Genomic DNA, 23,765 nt, shown 5'->3' on the forward strand with positions numbered 1-23,765 from the left:
GCCTCTGATACCAAGGTTTATATCTCACAGCTTCCTCTTACTACAAGTGTGGAAAATCAGACAGGAGGTGGGGGGTAATAGGAGCCTATATAAGAAAAAGACCCAAAAATTGGGTCTATCCATATAAAATCAGGACATCTGGTCACCCTAGCTGAAGTTATACTTCTGTGAACTCCACTGTGGGTGGAGTGTATCTACATTAGAGGGTTGTGGCCATGCAACGATTACAGTGTAAGTGCACCAATGTGGAGCCTCAGATCAAAGGACTTAGAGGTGGAAGAGACTCATTAAAATAACGGAGTCTGTCCCCCTCTGAGGATGCAGTACAACCCAACCAGAAAGCATGTATCTGCTATTAACCTGACACTGAGTACACTTGAATCTTGCCTAAAGGCTGACCTTGAACATCCTAAATATTTGAGCCCCTGAAGGAATAAAATATGATAACCCATCAATCCATGTTAAATTACTAAACCCAGTGACCCCAAAACAATTAACTGAAGACAACGTGTGTTGCAAACCCCTAGAGACCATTTTTCATTTGTAGTGAGGGAACCATTCAAGAATTTAAGGAATGAGTTGCAGGCAAATATTTTACTTGATCTTGACATCTGATTTTTAAATAACTTCAGAATACCATAAATTGTTCAGGACTCTCTTCCCTTGCGCTGTATCAGCAGCATCTGAAGCCATGCTCTAGTTAAAAGTCAACTACACCTCCCACCCCCCGCTTCTTTGTGAATCTGGGTCATCCTCTGGACATTGGTGAACTCTCTATTAACAAATCCCACTCTGGGATCTAGAACACCACAGAATTCTGCCTTTCAAACAGCAGCCTGCACTAAGTGACATGGCACACAAAAATGAGGCTGCAGATACAGCGAGAAACAAAGGCCAAGGCCGAGTTTGAAAAAAAATGGCTGGAAGATTAGATGCAAGCACATGTGAAAACTAAAATAATAATGTTTTGGGGGAGGGGACAAAACTGATGTACTCTTTATTGCTCTTTTTACTTCAATGGCTTCTTTGTTGTTTTCAGGAGAGTAAATTTTATTAGCTGATTCCGTCCACAATGTCTGCTGCTGCCTATGCTCGAGGCACTTTTTGGGTGGCAGAAGTTGGCTTACAGAACAAAGATATCTGAAAGTCAGCAGCCTTAATAAAGTGCTTAGGTCACTTAGTGAAAGAATAGCTCAGACACTAAGAACTGAGAAGATAATATTTGTCATTTTTCTAGCACCACTAAGGGCTGTTGCTTACAAAAGTAGTTGCTAGTCCCCTCCCCCACACACACACCTTGTGAGGGGAAAAGAATACAGCTTTTATAGCTATAATCCACATTAAGATTTGCTTTCTGTCCATATCTAGAGGAAATTCTCTCTTAGATAGTTGACTGATTTGAAGTCAATTGGACTAATCACATACTCAAAGCTAGGCAGGTACTTAGGTACCTTGTTGAATCAAGGCCCTAGGCAGAACTAAACTTTAAGAAGAGGAATGAAACAGGAACACAGTCTAATAGAGGTGTTGCTTATCCTCAAATCAGCCAATCACTTACGAGGATTTTCTTTAGACACAGAGAAAAAAATCAACTCTCATTCAAGTCTTAAGTTGGGCTGAATGTATCTATCAGTGGGATGTGCTTAAAGAGAGGCATTCACATAGCTAAATGAGGACCTATAAACAGAAATCCCTACTGCACAATGTGAAATCTGGTAGCACATCACACTCCCTCTACACAGCTATTTAAAAGCTTACATCTCAGAATTAGCTGGCCCCCTTTTCAATGCATGGCCCCCCAAAGCATCTTGAAGAATCATAATTACCCGGGCAACCAAAGACAAGAAGTTTAAGGGCTAAGGCAGGAGGAGCCAGGCTCCTAGCAGCTTCTAGAGATGGAAAAGCCTAGTAGAGCCAGTCTATCTTCCCACTCTTGACTCCTTCGAAGTGGCTGAGTAGGGCCTTAGGGGTGTGACTGGGGGAGGGGCATGGAAGAGATCTCTCTTCATGGCACCCTCCCCTACCCAACTGCCTGATTTATTTGGTGAAAGCCAGATGGGTGGAGCTATGCCACCTTAGAGCTGGGGGACCCAGCCAGTGGGACCATAAGGTGGGTCAGCTGTGCCTGCAGGATGGTTATAATCTATTGCTGCAGCAGAATTATGTGATCTAGGAGGTTTGGTGACACCCCCCCCCCACAAGCCTTTCAAGGGGAAGATTTACAGGATTGCCCATGGATTCACCTCACTGAGTTTCCCTACCCCTTTGGTCTGCTCCTGCTGGCTAATCCATGGAAGTAGAGGGCATCATGGCCCTGAGCAAGGACTGTGGGATTTGGGCCTTTAGGGTGGAATTCACCCCTGTGCAGAGAGCTGGGTCTTGTTTTGCCTCTCTGTGGAGCAGTGAATAGTTGTGAAGCGTAGAGCCCAATCCTTGCAGAAAAGGGGATTTTGGGGAAGGAGTGGGACAGCACCTTAAATCTGCTGTGGGTCACTGTGCTTTGGAGCAGGGCCCACCCAGACACGATGGCCATGGTGTGACTGGTGCAGCCCCAGTGCAGCGACACTTACTTCCACCAACTGCGGCTCACTCCCTTTAGCGGCAGTAAGCCCCACCCACTGGGGTATCTCTTTAGTGCTTGCTTTGGCAGCACATATACTAAAATTGGAACGATATAGAGAAGATTAGCATGGCCCCTGTGCAAGGATGACACACAAATTCGTGAAGCGGTACATATTGTAGGAGAGGGATAGCTCAGTGGTTTGAGCATTGCCCTGCTAAACCCAAGGTTGTGAGTTCAATCCTTGAGGGGGCCATTTGGGGATTGGTCCTGCTTTAAGCAGGGGGTTGGACTAGATGATCTCTTGAGGTCCCTTCTAACCCTAATGATTCTATGACTACCCCAGCACTTAATGGCATATGCTGGGATTTCCCAACAAGGGATTTGACTTGCCACCCACTGACAGTAAAACCGAAGTGGAGACATTTTCTACAGACACCTTCCCCCTCCACTAAAAAAAAAAAAGAAAGAAAGAGTCATCACTGGCTGCTGTTATATTACTGTTGATGGAATATATGGGCCCAAAACGTCAAAGGTGTTAGCATGACCCTGCGACATTAAACAAGGTTCAGGGTTGGCTATACAGAGACCTCAGCCTGCTTGGTACTGTCACCAAGACACCACTAAAAATCCCTTTCACCTTTTATTAAAGATACCCGAAGAAAACAGAAGCCAGTCTGAATGTATTTGAAATGCGCACTGTTAAATAAGGCTTTTCTTTTTGAACAATGTTCTTTGTTCCCTTTTCCTTTAGCGAGTTTTTAGAAGGAAATCCCCTTGAGAGCAGGACCGGTGCTAATGTTTTTAGCGCCCTAGGCGCATGGCCATTTCGCCGCCCCGCACGCTGGCCTGCGGAGAGGGTCCGCTAGTCTGCGGCTCCGGTGGAGCTGCCGCAGCCGTGCCTGCGGGAGGTCCACCGGAGCCATGGGACCACGGGACCCTCCGCAGGCACGACTGCAGCAGGTCCACCGGAGCCGCCTGCCGGCCTCCCCCCCCGGCAAAATGCCACCCCCCAATAATCCTGGTGCCCTAGGCGATTGCCTTGGCCGCCTAAATGGAAGCGCCAGCCCTGCCTGAGAGGGTATTAGAGATGGTACGAACTGTCCTTTTGGGGAAAAGAGAAGACGTTAGCGGAGATAGGTTGGAGTACAAACACACCAAAGGAGAAAAAAAGCAAAGACAGAAAATGCAGCTTTTGACTCCACTATTCACTCTTATTGCTGAAAAAACACAGGCCCAGCACATGGTCTGATTAGCACCTCTGAGACCTGGCAAACTCATACCAGCAGGGGGCTGTTTAGAGCATTGCATTTAACTGCCTCTCTGGTCACCACTTACAACAACGTTGTTAAATATACAGGCTTGGCTGGTCAAGCCAGGCTCTTATTAGACACGAGGAAAAAGGAGAGGGCTAATAAAGAAAAGTAATAAGGTGGGAAGGAAAAGAGCACATGGGGTGGGAGGGAACCATAATGCAGCCTCACCTCCCAGCTAGTATTTGGGATTTAGCTGGAGCCAGTGGAGATAGTGACATCATCTGGCCCAGCCAGCTCAGAACATCTCTCAAGATTAGGATGAAGTGGGGCTGGAGACCCAGGAGACAGTAGGGGTGGCAGCCATGACAGTGAAGCTCACTCCTTCCCCTTCTATCATCTTTCAGTCAGCCAGCATTGGGGTAGCCAGCTTTCCCTCCAAGTCTCTTCATGAGGGCCCCAAAGCGGAGCTGTGGATTCCCTCATTGTTTGGTTCACCAATTAGACCTAATTTTCACCACCAATTTTGATTCACTGATTTCTGGTCCCACATGTCTCTCGTTTACCAGGCATAATCTTAACAGCAGCTGCAGCTCCTTTCCCCATCAGTGTGCATTGTTATAGCTTATCATGACACCTTACACACCTATCGCCACTTTCCCACCTTTTTTACAGTGAGCTCATGACGAGGGTAAAGGTGAAGGCCCATTTATCATCAAATTGCCCATAACATTGTTAACAGTCTGGTTATTGCACATTCATAGCAGGCAACAAGGCTGCAAATAGATCACTCAGTAGTTCAATCCATTGAAAAACTGCCCTCTCCCTGTGGTACCCCGTGCAGTAATTATCGTTAAGGGGCCCAGGACCGGCTTTAGGACGTACAGGGCCTGATTCAAAAGAGCTGCCGCTGAAATGCCGCCGAAGACAGCAGCAGCGATTGAGCTGCTGTCGAAGATAGCAGTGGTAATTCGACGGCAGCTCAATTGGTTTCTGCTTTTTCCAGCAGCATTTTGGCAGAGAGTGCGGGGCCCCTCTTCTGGAAGCTGCGGGGTCATCTTAGGGGTGGGGCCCGATTCCCGGGAATCGGTGGAATCGCCCTAAAGCTGGCCCTGAAGGGGCCTGATTTTCCAGTGGGGGCCGGATTGGGCCCTCAATCCTATTTAGAGCAGGGATTTTCAATTGATGTTAAATGATATGTCCTTTGACAACAATTGCTATTAAGCAGACACAGTTGTACTGAAGGAGTGCAGGCTGATTTGGTGCAAGGAGGGGTTTTTCCCATCAAGCGAGGGGCAGCAACCTCACAAAAGCTTGGCGGCCTTTGGGGAGGACTAGTTGCATCTGGCCAGGGGTGATGCGTCAATCCCTCCCTCTCAGTGTTTGCATTCGGGGTGTGTGTGTGTGAATATTCAGTCTAGCCAATATGTGGCAACAGCGGCCAGAGCAGCTCTCGCTCGCTCTCTTGAAGAGCCCCACATGTAATTCTGATTGGCTGTAGCTATGCAGGTCTGTCTTTCACTCTCTTTTTCTCTTTCCCTCCCCCCCGCTCTTTTTTTTCTTCCCTCTGTTGCTGTGCGGAGTTCAGCCCTGGCACAGCAGGAGCATCATGGATGAGATGCTAGCAACAGATGCTGTGCGCCAGGACTTGCATTCATAGGGTTTATTTAAAACTGGTCTGGAGGGGAAAGAAGGGGGGGAAAAATCCCCAAACCTAAAAAGAAGAACGATCGTCATCTGTTACAATAAATCATCAACCCTCCAAAGCAAGCAACTACTCCCCTTCGCTGGCTGACTGGTAGCTGCTCTCAGACCCTGCTCCGTGGGGTACCGCACAAGCTCGGGCGCATACGCACACGCAGACCTCGCTTTCTTAGCCATGTCGGGCCTGGGAGCCAGCTGTGCAGTGGATGGAGAGGAAAGGAGCCCCTTCGCTGATGGGAGAAAAGAAAGCCCATTAGAGTCAAAAGCCGAGAGCAGCGAGGGGAGCGCCAGATATCGCCAGCAGATTGTCTGGAGGAATGTTGTCCTAATGACACTGCTTCACATTGGCGCTGTCTACTCCCTCAGCCTCATCCCCAAGGCCCAGCTGCTTACTTTGATCTGGGGTGAGTTCCCCGACAATCGGGGTCTGCATTGTTATCCCCTTGTAGGAGACATCTCCTTTCTGTGGGGGGTGCGGGCGGTCTTGTTTCTGTTTTCTGAAGGCTGGATTAGTCCTGTGTTCTCAACTGTGCTTTAAAACTGGAAGGAGGGGGAGGTCGCACACTGGAGTCTAATATTTCAAAGTCCTCTTTCAGCTTGAATCATTCCATTCAGCTCCTCTGCTACATGATTTTCACCCTAGAGCAAAAGGATGATAAACCACCCCGTACTTTTCCCATGAGCGACAGGATCAGAATTGTTCCCGTGCTGGAGGGGGGTGGGAAAACAGAAATAGTCAGATTAGAAACTTCATCCCTCTCAATCGATGAGGACATCAATTGGCTGTTTTCAAGCACCTTCCCATAGAAGATGGTTCTGTCTAGTCCCTTCCCCTGTCTCCCAGATCCTGGTACTTTTGACTCCTTTCTGAACCAATAGCTCACAGCACTCTTAATAAAACAACTGAGGATGAGAGGGAGAGGGGGGAGATGAAATCTCACTGAAGGGCCAGCTCTTGTGAGGGGCTGAGCATCTCCCCAGTTGCACTGAAGTCAATGGGAGTTGAGGGCAGTCAGTACCTAGCAAGAGCAGACACCAGCAGCCTAAAATGCTTCCCACTCTAATTCCTTGCTTCATATACAGTCCAGGCTGTCATTACTTCTTCTCCTTACGGGCTCCACTTCCCAGTTTCTTCCCCTTTTAATGCCTGGTACGTGTAGATGCTATTTGCCTGCTTACATATCCCTAGAGTCACTATCGAAGAATCCCCCTGGCATAAAGCAAACCTGCTGGAGATACGCTGAATAGGGCTCCGGCTCCTTTTCCCCAGCTCTGGCTGGGGCATTGTGGCTGCACCAGGGGCTTTGGGGGGCAGCCATGATTTAGGGCTGCAGCTCAGGAAATCCTGAGGCTCGTGCAACTCATCCCAAATCATCTTTGTTCCTGCGTGACAGCATTTACGGCCAGCGTAACTGCATGTGTTCCAATGGGTACGTCATCATAGCAACTTCTGTTGGCCCCTTTCCCCTGGGTTTAGCTGAGACAAAGGACGCAGCCCCTACTATGTGAGTGGATGCAGGTCGACCCCTCTGTGGGTGGGATGTCACTGGGTTTTTTTTAGGAAGCCTATTGGGGCCAAAGCACAATCCCAAAATACCTTGTGTTGTGGCCAAGTGTCAAGCCCCCTGCAACACATGCACGACTTGCTTCTGATGCTTCCCACAAGCACCACTGAATCTGATGGGAGTTGAAGGGGTTTGATGCCACCCAGGACAGGGGCCATAAGTAAAGATGTATGGAGTTAGTGCATGCTGGGAATGTGGAGAGTTATTCAAGAGCCCTTCCACTCCCTGTTTGGTTTGGGGGAGCTGTGTGTAGATACGTGGGTTTGCATAACACATGGTATGCAAGGAATGGTGTTTAATTCCAAGGCCCTCAGGTTCCCAATCTCCTCCCTTCCCCCTCTCCAACCTCCTCCCGATATATTCACTATTATACTGGTACTCACTGTGTTCCTTAATGACAATTATAAGGGCTCTTTGCACTTCCATCCGCTCATCAGAGCATCTCTCAGCACGCTGTTAGCCCACAGCTACAGAAAGGGAAACTGAGGCACAGGGAGGTTGTCACACTGTGAGTGAGTGGTAGAGTAGGTAGTGGAACACAGGTCTCCTGGTTCCCACATGCCAGCTCTAGCCTTTTACTCTTCGGCCTTAAAAGAAATGATTGTGCAACTTGAAAGCCACAAGTGTGAGAGCAGGAGTGGCATGGGATGGTACAGGCAGGAGGGAGGCAGAGGGGGTGATAAAGATTCTAGATCAAGACCATGTTCATCAGAAGTTGCTCTGTCTCCTTCCTGAATTCCAGGTTTGCTTTTTAGAGCAGTTGTAGAGAGATCTCAGCCGGGTGAGAGCATTCAAGCCGGCAGGACAATAAAAGGGGATGAAAGCTCAAGTCAATGGGTGGCATACCCGAGATCACTTATTCACTGACTCTTTAAAAATCCTGCACCCCAGTCTGGGTCTATGCTGGTTATGTACTAGGTATGTATCTTGTGAACCTTGTAACCGACACTTGTAATTTCTCATAACTCAAGCCTGACCCTTTCCCTCTTAACCTGTGTAAATTTGATTTTAAACATTAGCTTTAATAAAAATGTTAAATGTGTTCGATATTTGGCACCTCCTTCTGGGGAGGAGGTGCTTGCACTCCCCTCATATTCAGGTAGGGGAGAGGTGAGTATTTAATGCTCTGATAGCCCTTTTCTGTCTCTAACCACTCGGATCCCAGCAACAGTCACATCCGGCAGGCAGCAAGATGAGCAAGCCACACCCACCCACACACACTATCTGAAGGTTCTCACGGTATGTCCACATTACAGTTAGATGCCCACGCCTGGCCTGTGCCAGCAGGTTCGGGCTAAGGGGCTGTAATTTAATTGTGATGCAGATGTTTAGGCTGGGGCTGCAGCCCCAGCTCTGAGACACTTCCCCTTGCAGGTCCTAGAGCCCGAGCTCCAGTCTGAACATCTACAGCGCAATTAAACTGCCCCGAGCCAAGTCAGCTGGCGTGGGCCAGCAGCGGGTGTGTCTAACTGCAGTGTAGGCACTCAGTAGAGGCCTCCCCATCCCCAGCCACCCATTTCAAAATAGGGAAGAGAGGGCTGGGGCAGGGAAGGATTTGGCCGTGCTGAACCTGACCTGGGTTTTTTTTTGTCAATGTAACTCCTCTCTACTTCAGATCCATTATTCCAAAACCTGCCCAATAGGACTGCCAGCTCCATCGGCAGAGCATTGGTTCAAAGGATACACAACAAAGAGGCCTCATTAGTTCTGTGTCTTTTAAAAGAAACATCCTCCTCCCCTCCAGCATTCACAAGAGGTGGCCTATATCCCAGGCTGAGACTGAGTGCTGCTAGCAGAGGACAGCATCACTGAGGCATATAAAGGTGTTCTCCATGCTTGGTCTTTCAAAGACAGATTCTGTAGCCCTCACAAATCATAGAAGCCTCATTATGTCTCTGTTACCTTGGACACCCATTCGCGGTTTCTGTGCTGAGTCAGCTGCCTGTGGCCTTGATTACCATTGATTGCAATCTCCCGCCCCCTACTTCCTTTTAATAATTCCCAGAGGGTTTAGTCAGATTATTCTTTCCTCTGCAACATTTCCAAAGTCTCTAAATGAGCATTTTCATGGCTGGCCCTACTCTTTCAGAGGTGGTTGTGTTTTGAGACTGGAGAGTATATCAAATCTAAATGTAAATCAAAAGCCGACGATCTCGCCTGCTGCAGAAGTAGATCAAACCCTTCCATGAAACAGTCAAAGCATGCGTTACCTGCCTACTGCTTAGCCCTCTCCATTCTCCCCAAGTGGAAACAACGAAAACAGCCTGGGATATTTGAGCTGGTCCATCAGCTTTTTGGAATCAAACGTGTTTCGGAGTCAGGCTTTGCAGAGCTGTCCAAAGTTCAAAAGGGAAAAGAATCTGCTCTAATTGTTCATAAATCTCCCAGTCTTTTGTTCTGTAACAATGTGACAGTTCTTTAGACAGCACTGCTAGCGTAATTCCTGGTATTTCAGTTGCTGTAGAAACAGAACAGGGCCACTTTTTTTCAATGACATCCATTACTTTCTTTGATAACTTCTTCTTTTTTCTGCCCTTTTTTAAGTGAAACACATGATGAGCGAAACGGCTGATCTCTCTTAAAATCCATGTGGAAAACAGGTTTGTTTTCTCTCCCGCCCTCCCTTTAGCTGATATCTAGGTACCTACCCATTCTATTGTGGGAGAGTTTAGAAAACCAGCCCCAGCTGCATCTTTCTGGGAATGCTGCGCACAGCGTAAGGAGAGGAGATTTGAAAACCAACAGGTGTAAGAGCCAAGCAATGAGAAAATAAAAGAGGAGGGCACAGCTATGCTCTCTGAGTTAGGATGGCTTCTCTTGTCTGTTCTGTAGCTGGCCATGATGAGAAGGAGAAAGCAGAGATTTGCACTAGGAAAGAGAGCCTAACGTATAGCTTCCTTTATCTTCTCCCTCCCATCTCCTCCACTGAGACGATGCTAAAAGAAAAGACTGGATTTAGTGTTTGAGGATCTGCCTTATATGTGGGTTTACCACTGCCCCTCTGCTGGATGGAGTGAGTGCCTGCTTGGCCGCCTCTGGGCTAGTCAAGGAGATAAAATCCTCACTACTGCTGACAGCTGAATGAAGGTCTCCTTTGGCATAAGGGCTACACATCTGTAGCGGAGTTTTGAGCTAAGGGAGAAATTTATTATTATTAATTTGTATTGTGAGAGCACCTAGGAGCCCCAGTCCTGGATTCAGCACCTCCTTGTGCTAGCACAGAACCAAAGGACCTCAAAGAGCTGACTAGCCAAGTATTCTGCTTTGCTGTCAAAAGTGCTAAAGGTGACCTGAAATGGATTTTGGTTGCATCCTTCATTTGTTGCTCTGTGGTGTATAAAGAAGGGCTGGGAAGCTCTTCTTCTTAAGCTTTGTTTTCCTTGTCTTCCACTCCCCACCCCTGCAAATCTTAGAAATATCAGAGATGTCAAGTCTGGTCTACCCTGGGTTAAAGTCCCTGCTCTGCCACACTTCCTGTGTGAGCTCGGCCAAGTCACCAGGTCTTCGTTCCCCATCTGTACAATGGGCTAATAGCACTGCCCTGCCTCACAGGGATGTTGTGGGGGTAAACAATAAAGACTGTGACATTCTCAGATACTAGGGTAATGAGGGGCCATACAAGTGCCTTAACTAGACATCTGGTGAAGGGTAGCAATGCTTGGTACAGGTGAGAGATAATTAACATCTCAATGAACTGGGGTATGACCTTTGCATCCTCCCCATTCTGCTGTACCAGTTTAGAGGGGGATGTGGATTTTCTGTTCTGATGCAGAGGAAGGTATGAAGGGTTAGTGCCTTATGGGGACTAGTCTGTTAAAATGAAGCCCCAGGGCATGTGCTATGCACAGGAAAGGCTATGGGTAGCGGGTTTTAGGCTGGGTAGTAGGAAGGTGCATGTGGAAGGGTTTTAGAAGTGGAGGGAAGTCCTCTTCTACTCCTCTACCTCTCTTTTTTTCCAGCCAGTGACTCCATCCAACATAGAAGTATCTCCACATCCATCTGAATTCCCATAGTTTGCAACCCTAGGACTAAATGTTGCTGTCACCCTGCACTAAGATCTCACGTAAGAAGTTCTGCTCTCCTTAGGGAAATCGAATCCCCGTTTATGTTAACAAAGAATGATGTAGGGAGAGCAGAATACTGGAGCCAAGAACTGACAGAAACATGTGAGAAAAGAACTATGTTCATCCAGCATTTTCCCCTCATTTTCAGAGGAATCTATTCTGTACAGGGCCGGCTCCAACATAGCTAAGGAAGCAGGTGCTTGGGGCGGCCAATACAAAGGGGTGTCACCCAGCCACTATTGGGGCAGCTCGTCCGGGTCTTCAGCGGGAATTCGGCGGGTCCCTCAGTCCCCCTCTTCCTCTTTGAGCTGCTGCCGAGGAGGAAGACAGGGAGTGAAGGACCTACCGCCAAAGAATGAAGTGGTGCGATTGAGTTGCCGCTGAAGTGCTGCCGATTGGCTTTTTGGTTTTTTATTATTTTTTTTTCTGCCGCTTAGGGTGGCAGAAAACCTGGAGCTGGCCCTGCTTCCGTATTATGAATAATGAATCATGAACAGGTTAATATTTGTATCATAGTAGGACCCAGAGATCCCACTCAGGACTGAACCCCCTTTGTGCTAGGTGCTGTACGAATGTATCTTCTTTAAAAAAGGAAGACAGACCCTGACCCAAAGAGTTTACAAGCTAAAGAGATGCAAGGCATGACAAGTGGATCTGGAATGAGGTGGGGAGCAGGGGAGGAAGACAATAGTGACAGTCATAGGAACACAAATTTACACTGAATAACTGAGTGAATGCTTCGGGGGGCTTCAAGTGTCGGGGTTTTTATAAAAGTGAAGAAGAGATAAGAGCATTCTCTTTGGGCCTGAGGTAGCCATGTTTGCTTAAACAAAATATATCTAGCATTCGTGGTGCTACAAGAGAACTGCAGCAGGTGCATGGTGCATGTGGAACAATGAGCTCTCCTAGAATATGTCAGCAGCAAACATACTCCTTAAAGAGAGAGACCCTGGGTTGTGCTGGTCAAACATCTTCCAGACTCATGGAGCAAGGATGGCAGAACAGGACCCTCCAGCTACCTCATTCACTAAGTTTTCCAGGACAAACTGTCCCTGCTGTGCTGTAGATGATTGCAACTAGAAAGGAGCCAGAACTAAACTGCCACTTCCCCAAGCTTTGGGAGAGTTTGGAGCTGGATTTGGATGTGAACTTTGCAACTCAGGCCCAACTCTACTTGAAACCTTTTTGCGTCATTAAAAGGTTACAGTCACCACCTCTTACCATGAAGCCCTGAGCGGTTGAGCAGGAGGATGATCTGGTTCTCCTGGTTATCAGGACAGCTGGGCTCCATTCCTTCCTCTGCCACAGACCTCACACGTGACCTGAGGCAAGTCACTTCAGGCTGGAGTTTTGAAAGAGCTCAGCTCCCAGTTAGGCACCAAGGGCTTGTCTACATCACAAAGTTGCAGTGCTGGTGAGGGGGTTACAGCGCTGCAACTTAGGAGGTGTACACATCTGCAGGGCATCACCAGCGCTGCAACTCCCTGTTTGCAGCGCTGGCCGTACTCCCGTTTTGTCTCGGGTGTAGAGGATCCAGCGCTGGTGATCCAGCGCTGGTAATCAAATGTAGACACTTACCAGCGCTTTTCTTGACCTCCGTGGAATAAGCAGGTATCCCAGCATACCTGAGGAAGCGTCTGGTAATCAAGCAGGTCTCCTTCCCTGGTTTGCTCTCGCGTTCCCCGAACCCCGAGCAAGCAGGTCTCCTTCCCTGCGGTTTGCAGGGGGGTTCGGGGAACACGAGAGCAAACCGCGGCGAAGCTGGTCTCCTTCCACGGTTTGCTCTCGCGTTCCCCGAGCAAGCAGGTCTCCTTCCCTGCGGTTTGCAGGGTGGTTCGGGGAACGCGAGAGCAAACCGCGGCAAAGCTGGTCTCCTTTCCCGGTTTGCTCTCTCGTTCCCCGAACCTCCGTGCAAGCAGGTCTCCTTCCCTGCGGTTTGCAGGGTGGTTCGGTGAACGCGAGAGCAAACCGCGGCGAAGCTGGTCTCCTTCCCTGGTTTGCTCTCGCGTTCCCCTAACAAGCAGGTCTCCTTCCCTGCGGTTTGCAGGGGGGTTCGGGGAACGCGAGAGCAAATCGCAGCGAAGCTGGTCTCCTTCCCCGGTTTGCTCTCGCGTTCCCCGAACCCCCCTTGAAGCCGCCCAACAGCGCTGCAGTATGGCCACATCTAACACCACTTGCAGCGCTGGTTGCTGTAAGTGTGGCCACTCTGCAGCGCTGGCCCTATACAGCTGTACTAATACAGCTGTAACAACCAGCGCTGCAAAATTTTAGATGTAGACATACCCCAAAAGAAGTGGCCAGATTTTTTTTATGTTGGACGCTGAGCTCCTTTGAAAATGTGACCAGGAGTCTCTCTGTGCCTCAGTTCCCCATCTGTAACATGGGGCTAATACGGCAGTTCTGCCTCACTCAGGTGTGGCGATGACAAACAGGTTAAGTGAGAGGTGGTTGGATACGCTGGTGGTGGAGGTGGTATAAAGGCCAGGACAGAGAAGTCTGCAGCGGTGTCTGGATAAGTCAGGCAAGTGGAATCTGTGTACCTCAGGGAGCTCCCTCTGTCCCTCCCCCCCACCCAGGAAGTCATCCCAAGGCACTTTGTAAATGATGTCCAAAGTGCATGTAATACCCCAGGGAGCCACTGCGGTAAGAGGTATGCACAGCTGTGGCTCTCCAGTGGCCAGCACTAACGTGGGACATGTTCCTAATGCTGTTTCATGAGCAGAGAGTTTTCCATACAATTTGTTTGTTTGTTTTCTACGTTCTCTCCCCTGCAACATCCAAATGCAGCCAGTCTCTCCCTGCGTGGTCTGGGGCTGCCACTTCCCTCCCCACACAGGCAGGATTTCCCTCCCGGCCCCCCCCTACTGAACAGCTTCCCACTGCTCCCAATTAACTTGTTAATCAGTGAGTCACTGCTTCACGCTAAGCGGAGATGAAAGAGGGCCACCATGCTACCTAGAAAACAGCAGTTATAGCCAAAACGAACCCTCCGCAGGATTCGTTTCCACTGGTAACTTACTGAAATGCATCCAGCTGCACATAATAGACAATGGAAAAATTAGGCCAAGGACAAGCCAGAGTCAGTTGTTTACTCTGGATCATCCATACTTCCCCTTTCTCTGCTTTGACCAGCACTTAGAGAGCTTTATTGTGGCTTGTAAACCACAGCTCACAGTGCAGGAGGGGGGATGCAGAAGGGCTACCCAGAGGCATTCTGGGTGACTGAGCCAGGGAATGCACTGACCAAGGGGGAGCTGCAGCACTACCCTTTTAAGGGGTGCAGCATGCAAGCCAGTGCCCCCACGAGCCCCGTCCTGCCTCTGTCTAATGCGGGGAGGGCTGGGGCCAAAGTGCAGGGACTGCACTCTCTTGTCCTCTTGCATTCCGCACACACGGCCAGCCAGTCTGGTTCGCTGTCTCCACAGATGGCAGGTAGGAGAGAGAGCTCATCCTTCTGTGTCTTGGCACTAGATGTCAGCTGTCACTCAGTGCCCTAACAGCTCCCACTGCTTTCTGATCACTACAGGATTGCTTGGCATGCAAGCTAAGAGGCGCTCCACAGAAGCAGCATGGTTGTTATTAACATGTGTGTTATGAGAGTGCCCAGAGGCCCCAGATGGGATCCTGCCGGTGACAGTCAATGTGTAAAGCATACAGGAACAAGGGGGGCTCCAACCCAAAGAACTTGTAAACCGAGTTTATCCTCAGCTATGGTATGAGTTTGACCTTTCACATGGCCTCTGAATTGCACCTTCATGGGTCTGTTTTGCCTACCTGATAATGGCTATGTAGATGGAGAGAGCTCCAGCCTCCCCTTTGCCATCTCCTGAGAACTTCCCTAGGTAATGGGGGGCGGGGCACTCTCAGTTGAGGATTTGTGCCCAGCTCTCCCAGTGAAGTGGATCAGCAGAGCTAAGAATGGGAAAGTAAAAGCAGCAATAAAGCAGATTAGGGTGGGAAGGGAGTTTCACTCTCCCAGCAGGAGCAGAAAACAGGAAGCAGCCTGGGGACCCGACCATTCCCAGCGCCAGCTCTTGAAAACAGGAGGGACTCCCCTGGTGTGAAATAGGCTGGTGTGTTGTTAGTTTTGTCTCAGTACTGCTCAAAGCTGTGCATATAAACCACACCCCCTTAAAGCCAGACAGCAGCATGGTGGATGCTGCTGTGATTCTGTCTTTTGTGTGCAACAAATGCCACGCTTCCCACCAGGGTCAGAAAACCTTCCTTCCCAACCACTTCTTTGCACTACTATTGGCAGGAAAATACCAGCGTGTCTCTGAATTTGAGTATGGAAGCAACTCGTCATTAAATGGGATCCCTTCCCATATTTCTATTACTGGCTAGAGTTTCTATTGTCATTCTCTTAACCCAGAGGTCTTTTGGTTGGTCGTTCTCTCCCTGAGCTCCTTGTTGTATGCAATCACTTGTCTTTTATGTTTTCCATACAGTTCCATCTATGTGCCTTTTATTTTAATGTAAGGAAAACAACAAAATAAGAACAAATATAAAATCTCCAAGAAAGAGAGAGAGCTGAGTGTCTCTCTGACTCCAAAATCTAGTGTTGCCAACACTCACATTTTTATAGGAATGCTCACAATATGTGATGTTTTACTTAAAGCCTCAGCTCCTGGAGTCATGTGATTAATAAGAATCTCAGCTTACTTTTTTTTAACAAGTCAGTTTTAGCCCCTATATTTAGGGAGAGAAGCTTAAAAATGTGACCTGAGTGCACCCTAAAACCTAAAAAGCAAGAAAGCTAATAAAGACAACCTAACATTTATAATTGTTATTATTTAAATCTCATGATTAAGTTAATCTCATGGGCAGGTGGGCAACTGACTCATGATTTTTGAACACTTGGCATTAGCAATACTAAAATCTTCCATTTTCAATCCTGTCACAGCTCTATCTGGCAGACAGGCACCCTTCTCACAGTTAAGGATGTGCAGACTCCTAACAGCTTACAGCACAAGAATGTTTCCTGGCCGAGTGGACTTCAGCCCAAGTGATTATTTCTGTAGTTAGACCCCAGAATCGTTAGAATAACCTCATTGTTATAAAAATGCCTGTGTAGGTGGGAGGTTGCTTTTGTTTTAACCATATTTAGGAGGCATGTTAGTGCTCTTGAAAGGGATAGATGGATAGCGCTCGCTCTAAGCAGGGCCTGTGCCATTCCAGGCCTTCCCACTCAGCTCTCCCAACTCACTTCAAGTCTACACTACAAGTGCTACAGCCAGAGGCGGCTCCAGGCCCTAGCACGCCAAGCGCGTGCTTGGGTCGGCATGCCGCGGGGGGCGCTCTGCCGGTCACCAGCAGGGTGGCAGGCAGGGCTCCGGTGGACCTCCCGCAGGGCTTTGGTGGAGCCCTCAGGCAGGGCTTCGGTGGAGCTGCGGGACCAGCGGACCTTCCGCAGGCAGGCCTGCGGGAGGTCCACCGGAGCCACAGAACCGGCGATTGGCAGAGTGACCCCCACGGCATGCCGCTGTGCTTGGGATGGCGAAATGTCTAGAGCCGCCCCTGGCTACAGCTGCAGTGCCGCTACACCACAGGGGATTTTTCCATCACTATAGTAAATCCACCTCCTTCAGAAGTGGAAATTAGTTGGCAGAAGAATTCATCCATCAACCTAGCTGAGTTTATGGTGGGGGTTAGGTCGACCTAACTACGTTGCATAGAGTGTGACATTTTTCACAGCCCCGAGCGATGTAACTAGGTTGACCTAAGGTTTAGGTGCAGAGCAGGCCTGGGAGTTCAGCCTGACTGATGGACATGCCCAACAGCATTTGAGCTAAAACCCAGCAGCTAAGCACTTTTGAACTTCGAGAGAGTTCAGGTCTGGAGCCAAACTCTTGCTTGGATCTGTCTATAAAACAGATTAAATTAACTGCAGCATTATTATTTGTGTTACAATAGTGCCTAGAGGCCACAACCAAGATATGGCCCTGATGGTACCAGGAATTAAGAGCTCAGTGTTAAAAGCTGCAGATGCAAAACAATTTGCCGTACACAACAACGAGCTGTATTGTATTGGTCTGATAAAACCCAGGAACTATGCTGTGTATTCTTCAGTGCCATCTACTGGCATTTTAATCTACCAACTATATAGTATATGTATGTTTTGAGCACTCCTGTAACACTAGATGCTGAACATATCCAGGGGAAAAGACTGTCCATCCCCCTAGACTTTCAGTCTAAATAGACAAGACGCGCAATGAGGAACGAGAGAAGAAATATTTCCATTTTACAGATGTGGATCTGAAGTCTAGGGAGATAATTGACTTGTGCAAAGTCACAGAAGACCTGTGCCTGAACCAAGAGTTGAGCCCAGATCCCCTGAGTCCTAACCTAGGACCCTTAATCACAGGACCATCCTTCCTGTCTGTGAAGAAGGGCAATATAACAGGCACTTGGCTAAACCTTTCCCCTTCCAACACCCTAACTGTCACTGCAAAAAGGATCTGACCATGGTTCCATCAGTGCAAAAGGATTCAAATGACCATTGTACAGGCTTTTGGGTTTCACGCACACTTGAGGGCAGGAGACTGGTGACAAATGCTTTCTGTTGATAGTACTTTTCGGACTTATCCACACACTCCAGAAATGTACAGTAGGAGGGTTTAATCAAACTTAGGTTACACCTACACTGAGAAGGCTACAGCAGCAGAGCTGCAGCACTTCAGTGTGGACCAGGGGTTGGCAACCTTCGGCACGTGGCCCATCAGGGTAATCCACTGGCGGGCCGCGAGACATTTAGTTTACGATGACCGACGGCAGGCATGGCCCCTTGCAGCTCCCAGTGGCCAATGGAAGCTGCGGGAAGTGGTGGCCAGCACATCCCTGTGGGGGTTCTCACATCACTGTAGTTAATCCCAAGATGGGGCAGCTAGGTTGATGGAAGAATTCTTTTGATGACTTAGTGCTGTCCACACCAGGGGTTATGTCGGCTTAACTGTGTCTCTGAGTGGTGTGGATTTTTTGCTCCCCTGATAGATGTAGTGATGCTGATGTAACTGTTCAGTGTAGACCAGCCCTTAGTCTCAGTGCAGGTCTTCTCTTGTCAGTCAGGTCCCAGAAGGGTCACTAACACCACTGCAATAATCAGTGTTGAGCAAAAGCTGCCATGATTGTGCAGCATTGTCCTGGGCTGGCAAACTGGCCCTCTGAGCCAAGCTAGGCTCAGTCTTGCCTATGATTTAGTAGGTATCCCTCAGCCTCAAGGATGAGCTGGCAATAGAAGGGTCAATTAGTGAGCCCCACTGGATGTAATTGGGCTTAATTAGAAAGACTGAGCCCAGCTGTGGCAGTGAAGCAGCAAGAGCACTGCTGAAACAGGGCTGCAAAGGCAGTAGAAGGAAGAGAACTCTGGAGAGAGAAACAAGGGGAGTCAGGCTGTGTTACCCACAGGAAGCAGGGTAGGCTTCTGGGGGCTGTGAGATAGGGCTCATAATGAGCACTGAGCTCCTCAGAGCTAAACTACTAGAGTTGTTGGGAAGTAGGGGGGAATCCTGCTGGGGAAGAAGTGGTTTAAGAAAATCTCTGCAGGGACCAGGAAGCAGCGGATTTCAGTCAAGCCTGAGAAGGGCAGAAGAACTGTAAGTGTGGACATTGTTTGTTAACTTTATGTGGGACCTCTAGTTACACTGCAAGGGGAGGGAACTGTTATGGGACTTGGCTGGAGAGCTGAGCCAGGGAAGACCCAGGGCAGGAGGTGGGAGAAGATGTGGTCTGGGCTGGCCACCAAGGTGTGTGTGAGAGGTGAAGTTCCCTGCAATACTGTGTTGAGGCACAGGGGTGCCCTGAAGTGACGCTGTGCACTTACAAGCATATAACAAGGCCAGTCTCATTAGTCACAGACTCGACTGACCCAGGGCCAAACAAGGTTCTTATCTCTACTAGAGCTCAGCAGAGAAGCCAACTGAAATCTGAAAACTAAGGGGCCAGATTCACCCCTGTGATAAGTGGTCACAACTCCATAGTGTCTGTTATGCCAGGACTGAATTTTGCCCACAACTAGGACTATTTAGGCTTTTCTCAACCTTTGTCTAATTCAAAAGGCTGTGTGACAGGTCTTTGCCTAACAGATACATGTGGATATAAGGCCTGTTCCTGCTCCCTCTGTAATCAATAGCAAAGCTCCTTTTGTGAACAGGAGCAAGATCAAACTCCGTGTGTGTAATTTCATAGGTCTCCATATTGGTTTTATCCCTACGGATAGAGCTTGGGGAAATCAGAACGCTAAAGTTGGGGATGGAATATCTATTACTATAGATATCAGAGGGGTAGCCGTGTTAGTCTGGATCTGCAAAAGCAGCAAAGAATCCTGTGGCACCTTATAGACTAACAGAAGTTTTGGAGCATGAGCTTTCGTGGGTGAATACCCACTTCGTCGGATGCATGTATTCACCCACGAAAGCTCATGCTCCAAAACGTCTGTTAGTCTATAAAGTGCCACAGGATTCTTTGCTGCTATTACTATAAGCTATCTTGACCAGTGATCCTCAACCTTTCTCATACGGGAATGCCCACCTCCCAATCTAGCTGGGACACATTAAACAAAACAGAGCTAAGACCATAAAGCCATCTTTGCCATTGACCTCTGGTCCTGTGCCAAGTGCAGCTCAGGCAGATGTTGGAACTAGGTTTTCAACAGTATGAATGAAATCACTCCCTCTCTCAGCTAGTACCTGATTTGAAGCCCACTGAAGTCAATAGGAATCTCTCCATTGATTTCTGTGGGGTTTGGATCAAGCCCCTCATCAGTTTTCACTTGCAAGGTCTCTCTGAGGTCACAGTCTGCCTGGCTCTTTAGTGATCCACAGATTCTTGCAATAAAAACTGGGCAGGCAAGCTCTGAGCTTCCAATGTAAAAATGAGCAGAAATAACTTCAAAAGAACCCAGCCAAGACTTTCAGGCTTTCCTCTGTCATAAAGCGGCACCAAAGGACACACAATGATTTGTTTTCCTTTGGAAGCCTCCTTTAAAGATCATATCCTCTGGGTAATGAGCAGGAGGAACACGTTTGCTAATAATCCTGCAGTCCCACATATCCGACAGCAAACGTCCTCCTGCAGCAAGGACATCAGTCCACTATATGGGTCTCATTATTGCTGCCATTTTTCTATAGCAGTTCTGAGAAGGTGGGCATGGCAAGTGCCTGCCATGTTCCCACTGAGCTGGCTGCAGTTCTGAGAATCTCAGCTCCTTCCCCTGGAGCCCAAACACCAATCTCTCAAAGACATGCCCCCTCATTCGAAAGTAGGGATGACCTCAGCAGCAGCTGGATAGTAACATTCTAGGCCTCCTGCAGAGCATGCACGCTCTCTCTCTCGCTCTCCCTCTCCCTGCCAAAGATCCAGCAGAGGAGACCGGAGAAAAAGAGAAGCGCAGGGAGCTGCATGTGATGTGATATTGAACCTCACCTTTGTGAATCAACACTTCAGGCTTTATTGACACTATAAAAGATGGGGGGCAGCAGCAGCGCAATAGGTAGGGGGTGTGTGGTGGGGAGGCAGGGGATAATTAGTCTGCAACCCTTGCAGGTCAGTGACCTGCCCCCTCTTTTCCTCTCCACAAATCCCCTGACCCCAGATGCTGTGCTCCTGCAGGGAAACAATGGAAGGTAATTACATGATGCAAGAAAAGGAAGGGTGGGAAGAGAGCTCATTGTTATAACAGCAAGAGAAGAGATGGTGACATTTTGCTTTTTTCCTCCTTTAAATTTTGCTTCCCACAAATGTAGGTGTCCCAGCCACTGTTGCCCACCTATCTAATTCAGCCACTCAATGGGCGATGCTTCATGCCTGGCAAGCAGCATTTAGAATCCTCCATAGCACTGGTGCCTCGTGGTGATCTGTGACTAGATGTGCTCAGCTGGTGGTAGCTCTATGGCATGTGATTCTGTGATAGATCCTTCCAGACAAAGCGCCTCTTTCAAACTTAAAAAGGAGACTCATTGTTTTTAAAATGTTTTTGCTGATCCAAAATGGGATCTGGGGGTGGCTGGGTTTCATCTGAGTCCCCTCAGTTTTAACTTAGCTGCTACCTGTTGAAACCTGAAGCACATTAAATGTGCCCTCAGCCAGCTACGAATATCAATCTTTGGGCACTTTCATAAGCTTTTCATACACATGCTATTTAAGCTTCAATACCACTGTAAAGTGGGTAAGTAGATATTCTCAGAATCCATCTTACAGATGGGGAAACTGAGGCAAAATGGTTACGTGAGTTGTCTCAGACCAGAGAGGGAAGCAGTGTTCCAGGTGGAGTGATCCTGGCTCCTAGGGCTGTGTTTACACCACCAGAGCACATTTCTTTCTTGGTGATATTAAGCAGATGTTCTCAAAGAGGGTCAGTAATGTCAACAGCCCTAAAGGCTGCTAAGAAATCTAGTAATATCAGCCTTAGACCTCTGTCCATCTCTGTACCATGGCAGGTGCTAACACCAGAGTGAGAGGCATCCCACAGTAGAGTTGGTGCAGGGTGGGAGGGATAGCTCAGTGGTTTGAGCATGGGTCTGCTAAACCTAGGGTTGTGAGTTCAGCCCTTGAGGGGGTCACTTAGGGAATCTTGGGCAAAATCAGTACTTGGTCCTGCTAGTGAAGACAGGGGGTCCTTTCCAGTGCTATGAGATAAGTATAGATCCATATATATTTATTTTATTTTTTTCTTCTCCATCAACTCCCAATAACCTTCCTGAAAGAGGCAGAGATTCAGAGAGGCTGGACATAGGCAGAAGTGACAAGAGGTGGTTCCTAAAGCAAGGGTTTAACCATCACTTTTGCTTTAGGATGGTAGGCAAATTGCCCTCATGGAAAGAGGCATAAACAATTCCCACCAATAACGGACCCAAGTTCTCCCCATTGGCTTTGACCAGCTATGAGGGGCAGGGCGATTTGACCAAAGCTTATCCCTTGTACCTCGAACCTCCAGCAGTGAGACTGGAAAGGGACTCTCAGCCAGAGAAGAGGGTTTATTTGTACCTGGGTCTATCAGCATTAGGCAGATTCTCATGCAACTAATGATAAAAGGAGCAATATTTGACTCCTCCGCCAGGTGGAGGCAGTGTGGATTCAGGTTGCCTGGTGCTTGGAGCTGTGCTGCTGTTCTAGACTTGGCAGATGCTCTGGGGTAGGAGTAAGGGGAGGAATAGCTGTCTACCCTCAACTACAACCAAAGCACTGGGATGCAAAAGGTCTGCTTCAATCAATAGGATTCAGCATGTGTCCCCCTAGCCATGGGGCTGGAGCTTCCTTCCCTGCAATTACAATTGCACTTGTAACTAACATTGATGTCATAATTAAAGATGAGCAATCAGTAGATCTTATTTTCTACTATCCAGGCTAACCGTATAATGCCCTGCTCCACTGGAAAGTTGCCACGTCAACCTGACTCCGCTACATGAAGCAGCACCTGGCCTGAGTTCTGTCCCACCTACCTGAGGCGTGTTGGCCAGCACACACACAGTTAATGTAGCTGCTTGAGAGCCAAAGCAGATATCACAGACAGCTTTACAGCGCCAGGGCACGCGTGAAGGAGAAGCATATCTGTCAGATGCTGGCATCAGGAAACGGATATACTATTCTTGTTTTCCAAGTGAACCTCACCCTTAGTAACAAAAGGAATCCTAGAACAAGGAGCACTTTCCATCCATCCTTAGACGACTGACCCTTGCAGATGTTGCTTGCGAATGGACCAGAATTGAATTAGATGGAGTCAGTAATTAAATGGATGACTGGCCAGCTGCCTAGTCAGGGGTTTTCACTTCCAGATTTAGCTTGTGACCCCCCCACCTCAGCCCCTAAAACTATCCTGGTTACACAGCACTTAGAGACCTGACTCTCTGTCCTTCCACACACTAGTTGTAGCCATCTCGATCCCAGGATATTAGAGAGACAAGGTGGGTGAGGTAACTGTGACAGGTTCCCCCTGGGGTCCCATCTGGAACTAGGATACCACTGAGTCCTCTGACCCACTAGCCTGGGCGCTCTCTCTCTCTCTTTGCTGCTGTGACAAGTTGCAAAGCCCTCCAAGCTTGCACTTTCACCAGCATTCACATAGGTAGGGACACACCCAGTTGCAGTTACATGCAGGATCTCTGACCACCAGCTTCCCAGCCTAGGACCCTAGAGCAGCACTCTCATGCCCTGGTCAAATCTAGCCAGTATGTGGGTTTAACACCTAGTTTGCCTCTCCCTCAATGTGAAGAGGACCATATACACTTGTGGTAACCAAGCTGAGATGTTCCCCAGACACCTTAGTCAAATGTATACTGGTTTGGATTAAAACATAAAACAAGTTTATTAACTACAAAAGGATAGGTTTTAAGTGATTATAAGTGGTAGCAAACAGATCAACACAGATTACCTAGAAAATAAACAAAAATGCAAACTGAGCTTAACATATTAGATAGGTAGGGTATGAATTTTCAGATTCTCACCCTGAGCGATAAACAGGATGGCAGATTCTTAAGGCACAAGATGCCTTGGTTTTGCAGCTTGGGTTTCCCAGGTTTCATACTCGGGCCTGGGTCCATCACTTTCACCCCTGTTCAGTCTTTATTCCTCAGGTGTTTCCAGGTGTGTGGTTGTAGGGAGAGTGAGGTATCATAATGATGTCATT

The 23,765-nt window shown here is 48.3% G+C and overlaps 1 protein-coding gene and 1 non-coding gene across 2 annotated transcripts in view; both read left to right on the forward strand.

The window, feature by feature from the left end:
* The first annotated feature begins 2,634 nt into the window (after positions 1-2,634).
* LOC115652983 lies at positions 2,635-2,741 on the forward strand. Its single transcript, XR_004000802.1, has one exon. It is a non-coding gene; the product is annotated as a U6 spliceosomal RNA (small nuclear RNA).
* Positions 2,742-5,314: 2,573 nt separating this feature from the next.
* SCD5 (stearoyl-CoA desaturase 5) overlaps positions 5,315-23,765 on the forward strand; it is a 74,104-nt gene continuing 55,653 nt past the window's right edge. The window contains exon 1 of the mRNA XM_030565042.1: positions 5,315-5,921. Coding sequence (XP_030420902.1) covers positions 5,693-5,921 — 229 coding nt within the window. The 5' untranslated portion in view covers positions 5,315-5,692. The remainder of the gene's footprint in view (positions 5,922-23,765) is intronic.

Source organism: Gopherus evgoodei, chromosome 5 (assembly GCF_007399415.2).
Source record: "Gopherus evgoodei ecotype Sinaloan lineage chromosome 5, rGopEvg1_v1.p, whole genome shotgun sequence".
NCBI classification, from domain to species: domain Eukaryota; kingdom Metazoa; phylum Chordata; order Testudines; family Testudinidae; genus Gopherus; species Gopherus evgoodei.